This window comes from Accipiter gentilis, chromosome 34 (assembly GCF_929443795.1).
Source record: "Accipiter gentilis chromosome 34, bAccGen1.1, whole genome shotgun sequence".
Lineage (NCBI taxonomy): Eukaryota > Metazoa > Chordata > Aves > Accipitriformes > Accipitridae > Astur > Astur gentilis.
This window is the reverse complement of record NC_064913.1, coordinates 12532300-12551789: the sequence shown is the minus strand read 5'-3', so window position 1 is coordinate 12551789 and position 19490 is coordinate 12532300. Positions and strand designations below refer to the sequence as shown.

Here is a 19490-nt window from a genome sequence, read left to right as displayed (position 1 = left end):
TAGGTGTGTTTTACTGTGTGTCTGTGGGGATTTTCTTTCTCTGTTGTGTTCAAACACTTAGATGGGATACAAACTTCAGAAAATGGCCTTAATAGTGTTGTTATACTCAGGACATCTCAGAATACAGTTAATGGCATGCAGTGCCTTAAATATTAAAAATAAAGTTTGTGGAGCTTACTTTATTCATGATTCTTTTGCCATTTTAACAGCATCAGCTTATAAACAGTCTTATAATAGTTCAGTCCCCTAAGCAAGCAAGCCAAACTACACTGTTTTAAGGGTATTTACAGTATTTATAAGCAGTCTGAACTGGATTTACAGGTATAAAAGGAATGTAAGTTTGTTGAAATTAGATATATGTGAAAATACGAGGCATCAACATGATCTGGTGCTTTATGACTCTGTATTTCTGCACACTAACTCGACATGGAACAGAAGAAACAACTGGATGTGTTTTAGGTGTGTAGTCAGACCTTCTTTGTAAAAACAGCTGTGGTCAGCTAAGCTGTTGGCATCCCTCAACTGGCAGGGTCTGCCCTTCATCCAGAGATAACCGTCCTTTCAACGAGTGACTTGGAAGTGAAGTAGATGAGGGATATTCATGAGGTTCATTTTGCAGTGCTTCCTGACTTGGTCTTAGGTGGCTCTCCCTGTCCTGCATTATTTCAGTGATGTTCTTTGGGTAGTCTTTGAACAAAGGCTGCTGGATCCTTTGATTCAAGGATACTTCTCTATGTGAAAGCAGGTAGTTATATGTGAGAAGAACATGTTTTATGTGACCAGAACAAGTTCAAGAGGAGGATGTACTTCAACCAGTTCATTTCTGAAACTGGTATAGCCTCCCGACTCAGAGAAGCACTTCTGAGTATTTCACTCCTATACCCCTTAGAAAGGATTTACACCTTTGCCCTTCTGTGTGCTATGTAACTACTATTGAAAAATTCAAACTAACTTCTGAAACATGAGAGTTGACTCGACATGATAGTGATCTCTATTAGTGATCGATGCCCCATTATTGATGTTCAGCGTATGTGTTTCTTCTCTTTCACAGCATCACTGTAGACAGTGTGGAAATATCTTTTGTGCCGAGTGCTCAGCAAAGAATGCCTTAACTCCTTCTTCTAAGAAGCCTGTCCGAGTCTGTGATACTTGCTTTAATGACTTGCAAGGATAACGGGCTATCGTGAGTGACAAAGAAATGTTACACTAAAATTTATAATTTCTGTTGATGCACTTCGTTCAGCACTCAGACTACTATTCAGTTTGGACAATGATTGTAACACTTGGCAAAATTTAGTATATTTTAAAATGTTTATTGATACCAAGTAAAACTATTGTATTTTTTGTGAGACATGGGCTCAGATCATCCATAGCTTATTGCCATTTATCCTGGAAAGAGCTTCTATGTCTAGCTTAGAAATACCCAGTTATTTGTAAATAAAGTTTAAACAGAGGAGTAACAATGTATTTTTTTATCTTTTATTTTTTTGTTCAAGAGAAACAGTGTTTATGTGATATTGCAGTTTATTCTTGTTTCCTTCAAAAAAAAAGGAAGATGCAAAAACTTGTGAGGATTTTATGTATCAAATGTTGCTGTAAAAGCGTAATTAATTGTTGCATTTGATTGCATATCTGATGTTCTTTATAACCCCTTGTGAATTTGTTTCCTTTCTATCTCTCTGGTTCTTGGACTTTCTCTCTGAAGTTCGAACTCCACAGTGAGGGTAACGGCTGGACTTGACTCTAACTCAGTTTTATTTGCCCACTTAGAACTTGTTGTAGTATCAGCACCCGAGTCCTTATCCAACTCCAGTGCTTGGATACTGGAACATCTTTACACATACTGTATTGCATAGTTTGTGTGTGTGTGGCTGAGAGAGAGTATGTGTGAACAAATGATGAGACAAAGTTTAGCTGGCATTGTAGGAATGTTACATGATGCATTATGATATTCCATCCTGTATTGATTGATTTCACTTTTACATATTCAGTTGGATGGATTTTAATATTCCAGAAACCCTTATATGTGGGTTTTAAAAAGCAAAGAAACAATACTGGTAGTAGCCTGTGGCGCATCTCTCACCCTGCCAATACCCTGGCCGCCCTGAGAGGTCCTTGTGCTTCTCGGGGACATCCAGACGCTAGGTATCCTACTAAGAAAAAGTCTTTTTTGAGACTGCTGCAGTTTATCTGACCTTTTCTTCTGTCCCTTCCCTCAGCTTTTGGTGGAAGAAGCTGAACTCCTGCTACACCTAACAAACCTCAGTTTTCCATTGCTCCATCTGACCCTCGTTGTCAGGGGGTCTTAAATGTTACGTTAGTCATGTGATTCAGTCTGCTCAGAACGCTGGTGTGAATGTCCTGCTACTGGCTTAGTTGTAAGCCAAACAGCTCTAAATAAGAGGCCAATATATATGTCTTTAGATATTTATTCATGTTGTCTTTTCTGTACTTGCAACAGAGGTTTCTTATAGAGTTCACGTAGGCTCCAAAATGCTTTTTTGTTGTGACTTTATTTACATCTGTTTGTTCTTGCCTGCCTGCCTGTCTTTAACTTTTCTTCTCTTTGTATCTGGTATTTCAAAAACCTTAAGGTTATTTCTTTCGAGCGGGGGTTATGCCTTCCAATATTTAGGGACCCTTTGTCTTAAATACCCTAATAAATTCCCCACACCCCAAGCCCTTCTGTGTCTTAGAAAATTTTGCTAGCTGTTCAGAGAAAAGGACTGTGTCTTGAATTCCTCTACTTTTTGCCCAAGGTAAGGAATCAAATTCTGCAACAGTGGTGGAAGCTTAGCCATCGTTAGGCAGGTTTGTTTGCTTTTATCTATTGACAGCTCTGTATGTGAATGAAGAAGAGTCTCTTTTATGAAAAATGTCTAGTCCTGATTAACTCTCAAGTGAAAAAATTTCTTAAACCCTCTTCTCCAGAAGTAGTGATCTATATGTTTCATATCCCTTCTTAGCTTACCTGTGTAGTTCTACATTTGCAGCCTCAAGGAGTCTTCCTCAAGAATGTGTCTTAAAATTAAATTCTTATTTCCCAAAAGCCAGCTGAATTATGTAACTGGTTTTCCTCGCTGTAAAAGGGTTTGGGATACAACCATGGTTTATATGAAATACTGACCTGCCTTTCTGATTCAAACGTGATTGTTGCTTGCTCAAAAGAAACAATTGCTGCAATGATTCCATATGAACAGAGCCTCTGGACTCGCTGTTTCTCCTTGTCAGCGTAACTGCTTGGCATAAGAATCTTTTGAATAGAAAATATGAATAGAATCTCTGCCTCTGGGAATTGTTTTTCCACTTTTTTTATTGAGAGAATCTGAAGAGTTTGCTTTCAAGCCTTTCTTTGTCTGACACGTGACTTCAGAAATGTGGGAAAAGTGAAGATGTGACCGTCGTGCTCCAGCCTCGATGCGCTCTGCCCTCTTGTGTGACAAGCGGAGCCTTGTGCTGCTCTCAGGGTGAAGGACAACCACGTGGAGCAGAAGTGATTTTGAGAGGGAAGAGAGGAGCTTCCCATGGCTGCACAAGGACAAAATACGTGAGACAGAGGAGGACAGAAAACTTTGAGGGGGAGCAAGGAAGATGGTTCAAAGACTCACTTGTATTCAGGCATTTTGCTTTTGAATGGGAACACGTGAAGGGTGAGGAGAGAGCTCTGCAGTAAGAAGCGGTAGAAGCTGTAGTAGGGTTGTTCTTATTTCAGCCTTTTGGGATGCCTTGGTGTAAAGACAAGCAGAGTCACCTCATTCAGCTGGCTGCTGAAGCAGTGCGGTTGGTTGACCGCAGATCAGACCTCGGTCTGGAGCACTTCAGCTTCAGGGGCAAAACCAGCTCCATTTCTGAAGGTTGCTTTGTGCTGACCGGTTTATACAACCTACTTTTCGAGGGGATGGAAATGCTTTTCAATACACACTTGTAGAAAAAAGGATTGTTAAAACCTGGAGGAGCAGTGGTGGGGTAGAAGCTTTCATGCTTGAGCTTTGAGTCTGCAGCAACAGGTCAGGATTTCTACAGCTTTTCACTGGAGTAAATTTATGACTCCATTGCTAAATCTTATGCTCCTTCTTTTGTGCTTCTGATTCTTAGTGCTGGTCTGTATTTGTTGACAAGTTGATGGCTTATTAGACCCTATAATGCCCTTGGCCTCACTGCCAGGTTGGAAGTTTTGCTCAAGCTCAGTAAAATGACTTGTGAGATACATAATAAGGGAAACTGGAATGTGAAAAGCTTTGTATTTATAAATCTGCTTGCAGAGTCTGACTGTTTTGATGGGCATGTTTCGGTAGGAATGTGGGGGTTTTGTTGCGCTGCTTTAAAATATAAATAATAGGAAAACCTAGTAAAAAGCCTGGTAACTTTTACCACTCTGAGTTAAAGGATTCCAGACAAAATAGTTTAATGCACTGATTTTTCAGCCTGCGAACACAGGAACAGCAGGAAAACCTAATAAAATGGCAGAAGAGACGAGAGCCTTGGAACTGGAGGACGCACAATAATGTGTTTAAACAGCCTCTAGCAAGAATCAGGTTGCTCTGATTCACTGAGGAGAGGCCGTTACAGAGCAAGAGGTGGAAATAACGGTACAACCAGCGCTCGAACCAGTAGGTGTGTGGGATCCTCAAGCTGCCTTTGGTTTCTCGCCATTACCACGGCATCAGGAATGGGACAGTGAAGTGTGGAGTTTGTTCCTGAAACTGTCTCCTCTGCAGGACTCTCCATCTGCATTCAGAATTGCCGGGGAAGCAGAATATAAGAGACCAGCTGCTGCGGGGGCTGAGACGAGCTACAGAGGCGATCGGAAAAGTGTAAAGGATAGTCTTGTTAAGGATGGGGAGAGGTTCTTTAACTTCCCGGAGACATCATCTCACTTGCCAGTCAAAGAGCCACAATCCCTCGTGTTGTTGCCTCCAAAATGACAGATCCTACTGTCCTACACCGGCCTCGTGTCAGCAATACACGCTTCATACTTGTGTCCTGCAACCCCTCTGGAGGCAGGTAGTGTTGCAGAGGTCAGTGGCAGGCTTTTGATCTTGGCTGGCTGTGCTTCACTGTTGTTTATTTCTTCTCCCCATGTATTCCTGCCCTCCAGTAATCTTCCCCTTTCTGCAAAGGTTGAACAAAGGGGATAAAATTAATGAGTCACAGTAGGAAAAGTTGCTGTCTGCAGATGAAGAGACAAAAGGAATTTTCTGTTGCAGCTTCCAACAGAGGCAAGAGGTTTAGAGGGATCTTGTTTGTCAGCTGGCTTCACGCTCTGGCACAAGAGTCCAAGGCTTGAGGGTACAGTGTGGGTTTTTTCCTCTGTTTTTCAAAGGTATCAAGTAACCAAGTTGCCATGGAGTGTGGAGCGCTAGGTACACAAGAACAACAAATAACTATTTTTGTTGGGTTTGGGACAATTAGGATTATTTGTGAATCCTCACTGGAAAAGCTTTCTTAGTGAAGCAAGAAGGGATTTGGGAGCAGAAACCTTGCTGTGTCTGTGTTACATTAGCAAGAACAATTGAGTCTCTCATGCTAGATGTAAGAGAAGTGACATTCCTAAACAAGGGACCTGGAAAACTCAAGTACTTTTCTGGATTGTTAAATGTCAGTTAAATGCGAAGTGGGAACAAATGCTTGTTGCAAAACTTTAAAAAAATTATGACCAGTACTCGGTGGCAGACAGAAAACTGCTGGAACTTAAGTTCAAACAGAATGTAAACTATGCCAAGAAGAATGATACCATGGTTTGAGTATGTTGAAACTGATAAATTACTCCTCCAAGTACCACCCCTCCCACTCTGATATTCTTGGAGGACTACGAAACATCACTGTCATTTGCACTACGCACTTTTTGCTCTCTAACTGTATATAATCTACAGTAAGTGGAATGGTATAATTTGCATTGCATGTGTTAGCTGTAATCAATGGACAGAAGGTTTATCTTCAGCTGGACTTTTCACTGTATTACATTTGGCCCCTTGCTATGTAAGGAGAATTGCACTCATAATTCCTTTGTACCAAAAATGCGATCATCATCTGTGAGCACGTATAACAGCAAAACCCATGTAATCGCGCACACGTTGTCTTTGTAGAGCTTCATTTTAAGATTATAAAATGCGAAAACGTGGATTTCATGTATTTTCACGGGTCTTGTCAGTTGTCCAGTTCTTAATATTTGAAGTCTTGACCTCAGCATCTCTTCTAGGATAAGTTTAAAATTATTGTCCAACCACAGCCTCTCCAAAAGCACTAAATGGTGTACTTTTCAAAACCAGCAATAATTGGATAGTAAAGTCCTGCCACAGAAACTCAGTTTTGGGGGATGGGTTTTTGTGGTTTTTTTAAGGGGCACTGAATAAAGAGGTTTTCTTCTTTAGAGAGAACATTAGATGCCACAAGATCACAATAATGAAGAGGATAGGTACTAGTTAATGTAATAAACTCTGCCTTTTGTCTGTAGCTCACCACATACTATGCACTCACTGTGCAGCAGGTATAGGAGTATCTGCTCATTTGAAGATCACTGAAGCCCTGCTAACCCTCTTGGATCAACATTACTATGAAAGCAGAAGCCTGGTAGGCGTGTTTTCCAATTCTTCCTCCCCCTGTGACCTAAACTAAAAGCAAATTCGTCTGTATTTCCTGCCTTTTTTGGGTAAAGAGGTCTGGGAAAGAGTGTTCATCGTTACATGTCAACAGGCCAGTGCTGGCAGGTCCAGGCTCCTGCTGTTGGCTTTATGGCAAAGTACTCTGTTGTATCACGCTAAAGCTTGATTCCTGGCACAGAAGGGATGTTTGAAAGAATGTCTCGCTGGGTTAGCAAATACCAGAACTTTTTATAGTAATGTGTCCAAAATGCTGCTTGTATAGGATTTGTCACTTTTGTAAGAAAAGGAAAAAAAAAAATAAAAAAAAAAATAAAAAATTATCTTAAAACCCCACCATGTGATGCCATTACATAAGATTTCATTTAAACTACCTCTCAGCGTGAAATTCAAACATTAGGTAAGTTTAATAAGATTTGCTCACTGTCATGTTATGTAAAAGTTATAGTGAATGCCAAAATTGCAAAAGTTTATCACCAAAAAGGAAAAAAGTTAAGTCTTTCTTTTTCTATGTGTTTGAAAGTATCCGATAGTTTCAAGTTGTTGTAAACTCTGTTGTATTCTTTTAACTTCTGTAGTTTCAATCTTGCGAACTCTAGCTGCTGGACAGGAAATAAATCATAACCACAAGCTTACAGAATCACGGTCTGCTGGACAAAAACAATTTTGTATGCAGCTTTGTCATTTGGCTATAGATAGCCTCATTCACCAAAAGTACCATTAATTTAGCCGTCTTTTTTTTCTTCAGTACTCGAGATGTGAACTTGATGAATGGTATTCTGTAATGGATGCGTGCCACAAATTATGTTGTCTTGTTTGCCTCTTTTCTGAATTTTAATGATGAGTTTATTATTGCAGATGTGAATATTGCTCATACAGCTTAATTTCTGTCTAACTGTATGAAATATAAATGGAAGAAGTTTTAAGTTCTTACCCAGTATTTAGAGGTAATGTATTATAATAGCCTTATGTTGCAGTTTTACCTACAGAGTACTGCACTTTTAAACTGGATCATACCACCTTGGTAGGTGTAGATAGCTTTTTTGCATGAGTGTGTTTTGGTTTTGTTTCTTTTTAATTGAATTTTGATTCTCTTAAGTTCTATTTTCAGTGTTTGTGTTTACTACTTGTGATCATGTAGTTGTGCCTTACATTGTGAAAGAATTTAGTCCAGCGTGCACTGTAATTCCTAAACTCTGCAGTTTGGAAGGCGGCTGTGGATTTGGATGAGGAGGTGACACCATGCATCAACCAGTTCTGTATAAACTATGATGAAATGTTATTGAAGTGTCATTTTTGTTTTCTAACCTGTTAAAGGAATGATTAATGACAATAAAAAAAAATAAATTAGACCTTTCTAATAGACCAGTTCTGTCATTCAAAACTACCTTGCCCCATTTCAGACAGCAAAGGTACTTTGAAATGGGGGATATATCATTTTACAAATGAACTGTTGGGAAGCCACACATCTAAGAACAAGCTAAATCCTCCAGTTCCTTAGACTTACGGGGACCTGCAACAAAAGCTTTTGTGTTCCTGAGGAGGCAGCGATAATGACTGTTTTTCGAATCTGTTTTTTTCCCAGGTTAAATTCAGAGTAGTTTTTCCATTCCCAATGACTGCACAAGGCTGCTGCGTATCCCGCGTTCAGTCAAAGTCCTTCTGTCACCGGCTGCGTTCAGGCATCGCGTGCAATGCAGTCAGACAACTGGTGTAACTGGAAGACTCGGAAGTAGCACTTGTTTTAGTTCTTTAGACTAATGAAAGGCTTGCTTGTCAGATGGAAATCTCTGAGGGTGGAGCTGCGTCGCAGAGAGAAGCCAGGTGATTAACGTGTGTGTGATCAGTCCCATGACAAAGCCACTGTTGAGTGGTGGGGGCATTCACAAAAAAAATGTGTTTAGCTATTGAAGCAGACCTTCCTAGGGGCTTTGTGTAGACAGTGGAGAAAGATGGAGAGAAGAGGTCTCCTCTGGGAAGTTAATTTCTGCCTCGACTGCTTTTCGAGGCGTCTTTCTCTCCAGACCACAGAAGAGCCTGTTGAACTTGCGTCTCCCTAAAGCTTATGTCTCAGCGTGTGAATACTTCCTTCCTCTCGGGTGTCCTCCTTGGAGATGTGCTGGCCTCCTGGAAATACTGAATCTCTGGGACTACTTAGTTGTCTGGTAAACTGAGCGGGCCTGGCTTAAGGTTGCTTTTGCAAAACTACACAGAGATACAAAGCCCTCCCCTCGCTTCTGCCAGCGCACAAAGGGCAGAGCTTAGTCTGCCAGGCGTGACTTCTCTGGGCTTGAAATATGTTTCTCTCCTCTCCTCATTGGTTTCAAGGTAGTGTGAGGTTCTTGGGGGGCACCAGGGGTGGAAGGGGGAGGTGTGACACAATGTGCAGCTGAGCTTGGGGTCACAGAAATTGAGCACAGCTGTGTAAGCCCAGGTGTGGCTAATTGGTTGCAGCTTGCGCGGTGTCCTGGAGCAGATCTGCCCTCTCCACCCTGTTCTCCTTTCCTGCCTTACACATTCACCACTTGGCACGGAGCCTGAGTGACTGTTCTTTTCCCAGGAAGCTGTGACAAAAATCTTGCCCATCACAGGAACAGGGGGAAGAGCAGGAACGTGTACCACAGTGGCCTAGGCTGCATCTGGAGAGTGCTGAACCAGGTAAGTACCTACATACGTACATACATACAGCCTCCAGACCATAGCTGGTATGTACAGATGAACCAGCTCGAGTGGATAAAAGGTACCACCACGTCCTCATCTGGGTGGCTTCTCTGTTCAGTTCCCCCTCAGTAATCTCTGACACCGAGGCGATGTTCTAAGGACTAACTTTTCTGCTGAGGGAGACTAGTTGATTGGGGATGGAAAGTGGGAGAAGTGACAGAGTCACTTAAAGTGGCTTTAGGGCAGTCTCCTTTCTCTCTTGACTATGACTAGTCTCAGGGGATCAGGCAAGACTAACCTGGTGAGAACACCCTCCCTCCGCGTTAGTAACCTGCGTGAATGTTGCGGCAAGCAGTTTTAGGCTGTTCTGTGGATCATTTCCAGTACCTTAAAAAGAGGGAAAGATGAAGTGATTAACATGGGCACGCTTCTGCTATGTGGACCACAGATCTGGGATAGCATTGAACCATTGAATGGTTTAATGCAAAAGGAACACTCAAGTTTGGGAAGTAAACTGGAACTCTGAAGGCTGCAATGGGTGTAAACAATGCATAATGACAGGTAATAAAGTTGTGAAAAACCTCAGGTAAAAAAAAAAAAAAAATCCCAATAAAGCAGGGCATCCTTGCGCTTCTGTTCTTTCTTTTTATATACTCTGTAGCATCTCTAGTTTAACTGAATGTTATATGCAATTATGACCTTTTTCAAAGAAGCTTTAAAAATCTCATTTTAAAAATTAATGAGGAGTCAACACAAGATCTGCTTTTACTGCTTCCACAAGCTCAGTGTTAATGCAAAAAACCATCTTGTGATATTATAGTTTAGTAGGTAGAGAGGCATAACTATAGCGAACTATGGCTACGTGGGTTTAATTTCATTAAATTTATTAATGAAGTTTGAATGATCTCAGAATAACCCTTCTAGACTTTTCTGGTGAATAGGTTTTTTTCCTCTGTCCCACTTTCTAGGAAATGACAAGCTGTATTAAAGCTTTCCTGGATGGCAAGAGCCTTCCCCTAGCTGAAGCAAAGGAGCATTTAAGAGCGGTACACTTATTGCATGGCTCATTTTCCCCCTCCAGTATAATTCCTACATCCTGTGGTGAAAACTCCTCATTTCTGTCTAGTCAAGTCAGAAATCTGGTAGCTTCAGAAACTTCAGGCGTGCTGGAAAAAATAACTGTCTTCCACTGGCTCTGTCGGTGCTGTGCTGACATTGTTAAATTTCAGAGGATTCAGCTGGGAAGCAGAAAGTGCTTTTCTTGGTTTCATGATGTGCGGTATAATTGGAGATTGCCGTTTCTATCTGTGACATCCATGTTTTCTGTAACAAGAACAAATAATTTGTAAACCACGACAATCTAAAAAAGTTCCAGTGATTCAGATACATAAATGCCGAGAGCCAGTTTAATTTAGCCTTTCTTGAGGTCCATGCTCATAATTCCTGAAGCGAACGTAAATTATCCCAGAACCGAGACTCTCCCAGTTGCTCAGGCCACTAGACACTGCTGGAATCTGTGTCTGGGGCCGGAGATTTCCAGTGAAGGTTTCCTTTTTGGTTGGAAGGCAGGATTTTAATGCTCTGTTTGCTTGTAACGGTGAAGTTTGCTGCAGGCTATTTCAGCCGGTTTTGTGTAATATTTATTAGTTTAATGCTGTCCCTGCAGTTTGGGCTCCCTGCTCCTCTGATTAAGACAGCCCCAGTGCTATCACCATCGCAAGTTCTGTCCCCTTCCGAGATCTGTCACGTGCTGCCACATGAATTTCAGTTTCTAGCATCACGCTGACAACGTTCAGCTCTATATCCGCTGTCATCCAGGTATGAGGGCAGGGGGTGATGGCTGGAGAGATGGATTTTAAAATACGTAACTTCCTTCTCTCTGCGCTAGTCCAGATGGTCTGGGTCATAGAAGCTGAGTTGTCTCTGAATTGCTATGATTAGGCATTACAAATTAGTTGGCAGCAGTACGAGCTTAAGGTCTCGCTGTGCTTCTCCCACCCCAGGGTTTTTATTTTGCCTAGTCAGGAGCTGCTCTCCCCGCTGTAACGCGTGTAGAGACGCTGAGCGTTCACGCAAAGAGCCAGAAACGCCTGAGAAGGGGCAGCCTGCTCTACTTCACGCTGTGCTGGGGTTCATATATTTCGTTATTGACCCTGTCTGCGTGGGCGAACTGTCTGTGCCTGGCAGAGCAGGAGCCCGGCTTTGGCGTGGGGCTGTGGTGGTTGCTCTGGCCCCACTGGGGCTGCTGGTGGCGGAGGGTCCGATGCGCTGGTGGTGGTGGTGGTGGTGGTGGTGGTTACACAGGGGTTTGCCCGGCAGCAGTGGGCCGGCGGGAGGCAGGATTTAAACTGTTGAGCTTTTCCCTTCACGGAGCCGGTGCTGGAAAGCCTACCTTTCCGAGGGCTCGGAGCGCCCGAAGTCAACAAAACGCGGTAATGCCACCACATCCATGTGAAAAGAACCTTTCACGGCAGGGTTTTCTCCTTCGATAAACTGGGCTTGGGAGAAGTCGAGAAGACGGTAGCCACCTGGTGAGAAGGCAGCTTTGGAAGGGAAAGGTAATATTCTAGTAACAGGAGAAGGGAGCGACTTCTTGAGTAGATACCTATAGTAGATACCTATTCCAAGTACCAGCCAGTGACTTGGAAATGGAAAGAATTCAGTCATTGCTTTTCCCTGAAAAAGTCTATCTACTGCGATTTACTTTCAAGAATTAGTATTAGTGGTAGTCAAATTTCTGTGCATTCGGTATTAGAGAACGAAATTCAACTTACAGGAGAAAAAAACCACTTCTGTGAAGTGCCTACCACACTTTCAGATGTTACATACAGTGCTGTTACTAGAAGTGTGATGTGGTGTGAAAATGAGGGGTAAATTTATATAACAGTGGAATTAATCATACCATCTGTTCAATCTGAAATTGCAAGATGTGTGTCATGCGTAGATGAGCATGATGCAGTTGTCTTGTCTGAGTACTACTGCATATGATTTGGGGGGGTGTTTTGGTGTTGACTTCTCTGGAGGGGCTGACCATCTTCCTTTCTGTGACACAAGAAATGGCATATTATTTTTTTTTTTTTTTTTTTTTTTAGTAATCAGAAATGATAACGTTTTTCAACAAGAATAAGACCTGCTATCAACCCTGATATAAAATTGGTATGTGTTCAACAGCAAAGATTCTGTAACAAATGTGTGAGCCAGAGCACTGGGTGTTATTTTGTTTTGGTTTGGTTTTGGTCAAATGTCACAACTGTAACAGATTCTTGTCACAGCATGGCCTGTGGCTGCAATCCTCCTTTAGGGAAAGCGTAGTTGTGTAATTAGAGAAGAAAAAAAAAAAAGTGCACTACTTACCTTGGCAGTCTCTGTCTGTGCTTGTAGCAAGAAAACTGCTATGCACTGACGATACCTATTTTCATGCTGTATTAGGAAGGCATTTCGCAGGCTGAAGACTGGGAAAAATATAAAGAAGTGATATAAATTCCCTCATGCAGCTGTCAGTCTGATTTTATATCACATTAATTATGATTGAAGAAATGATATATGTAATCGTCTTTTCTGATTCTTAATAGGGCACTGCACCCTGATAGGGTTAGTTTTTTGTTGTGCGGGAAGCTTTGTTATTTCAAAAAGTTAATTCTGCTTGCATTTGTTTTGGTTTTAATTACTTTATCATTGTGCAGCTAAGGTGCAGGGCCAGGCACGTTACCAGCAGCCCTTCGGTTCCTGCCAAACTTCTGCAGAAGTTAATCGGTGACTCTGGGTATGACAGCAGCATCTCCTGGCTCCTTCAGATAACTTTGGGCGTTACGGGGCAGGTTTCCCTGCGAGGGGATAAATTGGCAGCAATGTCGTGTGTCCGGAGTGAAGGGGTGGCTTAAGTCTGCCACAAAGCAAGTTTGGGGCAAGAGGAGGGGAAAGCATCTTCAGGCAGCCAAAATCCTGCGGCAGACGGCGGGTGTGCTTGGGTGGGCTGGTTGTGGCAGGGAGGAGGGCACAGTAACCTGTTGTAATGCACTGGATTTGCGCGGCGTTGCTTTTTTTAGCTGTAAACGTTGCTGTAAACGAAGCGACGGTGAGCGAGGAGCAGGATTGCCTCCCTGTGAGCGGTGGCCCTAAGCCGAGCCCTGGCTCCTGAACCCACGCAGCCCGAGGGGAACGCAGATCTCGAGCTGCCAAGACAAGGCAGCGTTTTTCTGAGTCTGCTAGAGTTGTCGTATCTTTTTGATAAACTTATCTACTTCATGTAGTTTGCTCTGAAGCCTTGTACTAGGTAGAATTTCTTGCTGCTGTGTAAAGCTTCTTGTCCAAGCATTTCCAAGTGCTCTACAGTCAGACCGCAAAATGTTTCTGGAAGATAAAGTGTCCTATAATCCAAGTTTTATAGGAAAGGAAAGTGGAGCACAGACTGGTTAAATTGCTGCAGCAAATCAGTTAGCAGTGGAAATTTGTAGCAGCAGAGGGGGTATGTCTCAGAACTCATGCCTTATGTCTGTCTGTGGTCAACAGAAAATAAACTTTACAGTCCAAAAAATGATTTTTCTAGGCAACGCTCAGCATCAGACTCTCGGTAATGTTTTCTAAAAGAAATTCTGTGGCTGTAAAGATTACCAGTCTCTGATATAGCGACGTACCAGTGGGTCTGGCCCCTTCAAACTTAGTGTAAAGCATTATTAGCGGAGCGATAATAAGTAATTGCAAAGATTAAATCCAGAGCAGAATGTTACAAGGAAAGCGGTTTCCTAATCAGAAAGTATGTTGCTGCTTATGATCTTCAGAGATGGGTTCCTACTATTACACTTACATGTAAAGTTACATCTCTTGTACAAGGTGCTGGCATTTGCAGATAGTTCTGCTTTTAGGGTAGCTTCCCAGTGTTAGGAGCACACCATTATATCTCTTATCCCTTCACTGATATGTAGCAGGCTTTGGGCTAGAATTATCCTGCATAATTACCAGCCTCCTGCCTGCTGCCAAAAGGGTATTTCTATTGTATTGCAAGATATACATATTGCTTTTCTAGTCCTTGTATTGAGAGATCTCCAAAGTGAGATCAACCCTCAGCAAACTAGTGGATGCAAAAGTACTTGTTAGATCAAAAATGAGGGCTTCATTTCTGATTAATGTGATGGATCACTAGAATTCACATGCTGCCCTTTCTGAGAACGTGCCAACTAATCTTTTACTGCCATCAGTAGTAAAAAGTCTCCTTGAGACTACAAATAAATTGGCAGCATTCCCCAAGGTCACACATTCCTGACGATATTTAATCTTTTCTTTTTTTTTTTTTTCTTGTAAAGGGAGGACATTTTCCATTGATACTGCAAGTTTTGTTTGTTGTTTTTTTTTTACGCAAAATGGTGGAAACCTGAACTGCAAGCTCCTTTTAGTCATTTTTTTCTCACAATTTTTATTGTACCCTGCTCCAAGGGGTCCTGGATTAGGATGGGGCTTCCAAGGTGTTACAAGACTACAGGGAAGTAATGGAGACTGCCATAGCTACAGCTGTAATAAGGCTGGTAGGAATATATGGGAGAGAAGTCGGGCAGTGAGGTCCAGAGTGTAGGGAAGGGCCATAACCGGGGGCCAGAGCCTGGGCTGGGATGCAGCAAGTAACTTTGTCTATTCTGCTGGTTGCAGCTGGATCACGGGGATAGAAGGACCCTGGTTAGAAATCTCTGAACGTAGGAAATGCTGACTTGGGGAAAAAAAAAAAATCCCCAAACCTTATTCCCTTGTCCGTTATGGCTTTTATGCCCAATCTTGTATGTGCAGACCGGTGGCTGCATGCCCTCTCCAGCACCCAGAAGCTGTCGGCCTTGCATCTAGTGGGGTTTTAGGCAGGAACATGGGGCTGCCCTCCCCTCCACCCTGGAGGCGAGAGGCGGCCGCTGCCTTTGCTTCGTTTCTGCTGGGTTGGTAGGGAGACTGGTTAGGCAGACAGACAGTGCCTGGAGCATGCTTAAAAAAAGGTTATTCTTCTCTCTGTTCATCCCCCTACCTCATCTTTAGTCACTCACCTTTTATTGCCAATGTTTGTCTCCTATCAGCAGGGATGCAGAATGCTAATTACTCTGGGTGAATATATTTGAAAGTTGTTATAAATTTTACGGGCTCTAGGTTTATTTTCCATCTCTTTCTATTTCCTACAGAGCACTCTAGCTCCCTGAGCTTTTCCTCCCAGTCTTTAGGATTAGGATGGCTGACAGGCCCTGCAGCCCGGAGATTTGCTTTTCTCTTATTTGTTTTTGATACAGGAGGCTGCTGGGATTTGGGCAGCATTAGACGGAGGTGTGTGAGAGCCTGCGTGAGCTGCTCAGACCAAGGGGACGCCTGATGGTTTCATGCCTGCTCCCTCACCCAAGCTCTGATTCGGTGACTCGAGGGACGTTGTTTTGGCAGGGTGAAGCTGCTCACTCTCTGTGGAGGTCAGTCCTCCTCACCCAAGGACACAGCAGCAGAAGTTATTGGGGCGATTTCGCCTGACGATGCGTTTGAAGCACTGGTTTTTGCACTCCAGGCATCTGGGGGTGGGTTGTGGGCAAACGGCGTCTTATCCTTTACGCTGCATTGAGGTGGTAGTAATGAGGACGTTCAAATGCGCACGGGCACGTACCTGCAACGTGGATGGGGTCAACGTTTTTCAGTATCAGTCTGTCTAGCGGGATGGGCTGGTCTAGGACTGTGCAAAATCCTCCCTCCCTTATGAAGGACTGCAGCTCAGGAGTGAGGGAAGGACAGACAGGGATTGAGCTGGTGTCTGAGCCCCCGTATTTCTGGGAATAGAAAATGAAGTTGGTTAGCTGGCTGTCTGCCATCTGCTCATGAAGTATATACGCTAAACAGCCCTAAATTATGTGTTTTCTCTTATCAAAGGTACTCAGCTTATTTGCCTGAGGAACCTCAGAAAAACTCATCGGTACCTGGAGTTCTCCTGCAAGGTCACACCTTGTACTAAAAACCCCACAACTGAAGCACAATACAAGTCCACAGGCATAAAAAAAGTCAGTCTAAGGTGCTCAAAGGTCTTTTCCCCCCCCCTTCCCTCTGCACCCCCCCGCCCCAGCCTTTAATAGCAGGACTTTTTCCCTGTTCCTTGGAGGTGCGTTTCCCCTTCTCCCCTTGCATACTTGCAGAACACACAATTGCTGGGGCCCCAGGTGGGTCGCAGCCCCTCACAGAAGGACCACCACCACATGTACGTGGGGCAGCTCTCAAAGAGACTTGCCTGTGGGCACCAGGTCCCTTGAATCCCAGCTCCCTTCATTCTCCCTGTACCAGGGGATGGTGTTGCTGTTCTACCATCTCTCGCTGCCTGCCTTCTCTGCCTCCTACAAAGGCAGAACAGGTGCCTCTTTTAAAAAACCCCAAGGAGTCTTTAAATCAGACACAAACTTCTTGGGATTTAGCATAGGTCTGCTCAGCCTTAATTTACATCATCTTCATAGACTTCATTTACATCATCTTCATAACCTTAATTAGCTAGATATACTCCTACACTGAAGCTTTAGGAATTTCAGGTCATCCGGTGCCTTTTTTTGGTGGCTAAATACAGGTATTTATCATCTATAGAACTCTGTCTATAGCATCTTTCATCGATAAAAAATTTTCTTAAGAAGAGTCATTATATCTCCATTTTAAACTAGGGGAAATCAAGGCAAAGAGAGGACACATACAACAGTCTTCCTCATTTTTTAACTTCTTTCCAATAGTTCTGATACCTTTGGGATAACATTTTCTCAGGTTGCTGGACTGAGTCATGAGGGGAGCATTAGGAAACTTCTTACATTCTTGAAACTTCTGATCTTTAGGAATTCAGCACATCAGAACACCAGGAAAATATTAAGGTCTTGTAACATAAATTCTCTAAGCATTCCTGTAACGTACTAAGCCTAGAAGCAGGGTTTGAATCAGTGTTATGGTTTGTTATTAGCATAAGGAGGTATCACCCATCCTTCATATGCCGATTAGTCATCTTGTATTTTTATCATTAGATCAATCTTCCAAAGTACATTCAAAATATTTACTAAGCTAAAAAACATAACAACTGCAACCATGTATATCTCTATCTATTATTACCTTTTTGTTACGTTTAATTTTGGTAATTAATAGGAGATCATCAAATAGGAAGAGGTAGGCATCAAGGAGTCTTGTGCTTTCTGAGGAGGAAAACAAAAAAATCAATTTGATGGTGTGATTATTGGAAGGAATTGCTACTTCTAACATGAGGCACATCTATGAATCACTGCATCTTACAAAACGCTTCCAACAAAGAATCGTGGTTTCCAACATAGTACACAACTACTCATCCCCTAGTCTGCACTCTCAAATGGAGCATGTAAAAAAATCATATGTCTCTTGATGATTTTGGCTACTAATACTTGTACCTTGTAGCAGCTACCTCATTCTGAAAAAACAGCTACTTGCTTGCCAGGAAAAGTGACCTGGATCACCTGGAATACCCACAAATACGACAACCGGCATGCCATAAATTAGCAAATCCTACCTGGTGAACCTTCTGAAAATGGCGGAGATAAAGAAATAGGGAAGTGCCACCTTTTCCTGGTACCTTTAAATACTGGTATGCTGCCCTCTTCACAGGCTTTTGCAGCGATGAAATGTTAACTGATAGCATCACATAAGCCTTTCAAAAACTACACGAAATAGAGTTGGTTTATCTTTTGTTCCTAGCTTAGAGGTCATGACGATGTGAGGAATATAACAACAGATGTCTGTGAGAATGCTTCAAAGTCTTTCAGGCTGGTCTCCAAGCTGTGTTGAAAACTCAGGTATTATAATAAATAATAGGGAGCAATTTAACAAAAACAGGAGTAACTTTTTAAGCAACTTCCTGCAGGAAACCTGGACTCTGCTGAATTTGGTCCTTTGACCTCTTCCTTGTTTATGGCTCCTTCTATCCCTTTCCATGAATCTTTCTTTCATTTCCCTTTTTGGTCCCAACTTGCTGTCCTATTTCACTTCCAGAATCACCTCCTTTCTCTGCTGCAGGCTTTATCCTTCATAATTTGTCCTCTGGTTACTCTCTACCAATGGGGCATCTCTGGGCGTGAAAAGTAGGCATGAAACACCCAGCTACTCTTCACAGCAAATGGGGTTGGTCAGAGGTATTGCTTCCAGGCCATGCTGCAGGATCCTAAAATACTTTCTTGGGTGTTTGGTTCTGGAAGGTTTGGCTTGAAAACTTTTATTGTCTCATTAATGTTGCACGAAGCAATCATGGATCAGCTAGATGCAAGGAGAACAAAGAAACTAGCATGAGGACCTTCTTATGTGCCTCTGGAGATTCAGAAGACTACAAGGAAGCAAGTTAATGTCTATTAGACATCGTATAAAAACTATCCTTCTGTAAGTTTCTACGAAGTCACAAACTTTGTAGAGGGCTCTCCACAGCATCTCAGTAGGCTTTTGTGAGTGTTACACAGGAAAGAATTACTTGTAAACTGTCTCCTGCTGTGGACAAACTTTTCCGTGTCTTTGATTTATACTGTGTTCACAGAGTCATTCGATGGCAACAGTTGGAAGGAACCTCTGGAGGTCTCTGGTCCAACCCGCTGCTCCAAGCAGGCCAACCTAGAGCGGGTTGTTCAGTCAAGTTTTGAATATGTCCAAGAAAGGAGATTCTGTAACATCTCTGGTCCCCTGTACCAATATTTGACCACCCTAATTGTTAGCAAGTTTTTCCAAATATCTAATGGGGGAATACCCCATGCTGCAACTTGCATTGTCATGTCTCATCCTTTCTCTGGGCAACTCCAAGATGCCTTTAGCTCCATCTGCCGTAAGCCAGCCATTAGGCAGTTGAAGACAAGGGTAATGTTTTCCCCGAGCCTTCTCTTCCTACACCTGATCAAACCCACTTGTCTCAGCTGCTCCTATTCTCAATTACAGGATTACAAAAAAACCATGCAACTGTGGTCTCGGTGATCTCGGTTTCGTTCAAGCACAGTTCACCTTAATACCAAATTTGTGTGAGTCTGCTCAGAGTGGTGACTTTAGGATATGCGTCTTTCTGTTGTGTAGCATTTTATCTGGCTTGTGATTTCATTTTTTTGTCTTGAGAGATACTTAATTCAGACACGTGGCCAAATGCCAGGCACTTTTGTATTGCAGATCGCAGGCAGCTGGCTGTCTTGGTGGGTAAGAGTTATGCTCACACCTCCTTCTTCTCCATTTTCTAATTACATATTGCAGAAAGAACTGCGGACACCT

At 42.7% G+C, this 19490-nt stretch overlaps 2 protein-coding genes across 4 annotated transcripts in view; one reads left to right on the top strand and one right to left on the bottom strand.

Moving 5' to 3' along the window:
• Positions 1–6132, top strand: part of EEA1 (early endosome antigen 1) — a 76279-nt gene extending 70147 nt beyond the window's left edge. For all 3 annotated transcript variants that reach the window (XM_049791997.1, XM_049791995.1, XM_049791999.1), the window contains one exon: positions 1052–6132. In XM_049791997.1, coding sequence (XP_049647954.1) covers positions 1052–1174 — 123 coding nt within the window. In that variant the 3' untranslated portion in view covers positions 1175–6132. The remainder of the gene's footprint in view (positions 1–1051) is intronic.
• A 4275-nt stretch (positions 6133–10407) lies between these two features.
• The window catches only part of PLEKHG7 (pleckstrin homology and RhoGEF domain containing G7), a 32661-nt gene continuing 23578 nt past the window's right edge, over positions 10408–19490 (bottom strand). The window contains exons 12-15 of the mRNA XM_049791933.1: positions 17340–17419; positions 15877–16036; positions 12615–12712; positions 10408–10583 (exon numbers count right to left, since the gene is read on the bottom strand). Of these exons, the coding sequence (XP_049647890.1) occupies positions 10479–10583; positions 12615–12712; positions 15877–16036; positions 17340–17419 (443 nt within the window). The 3' untranslated portion in view covers positions 10408–10478. The remainder of the gene's footprint in view (positions 10584–12614; positions 12713–15876; positions 16037–17339; positions 17420–19490) is intronic.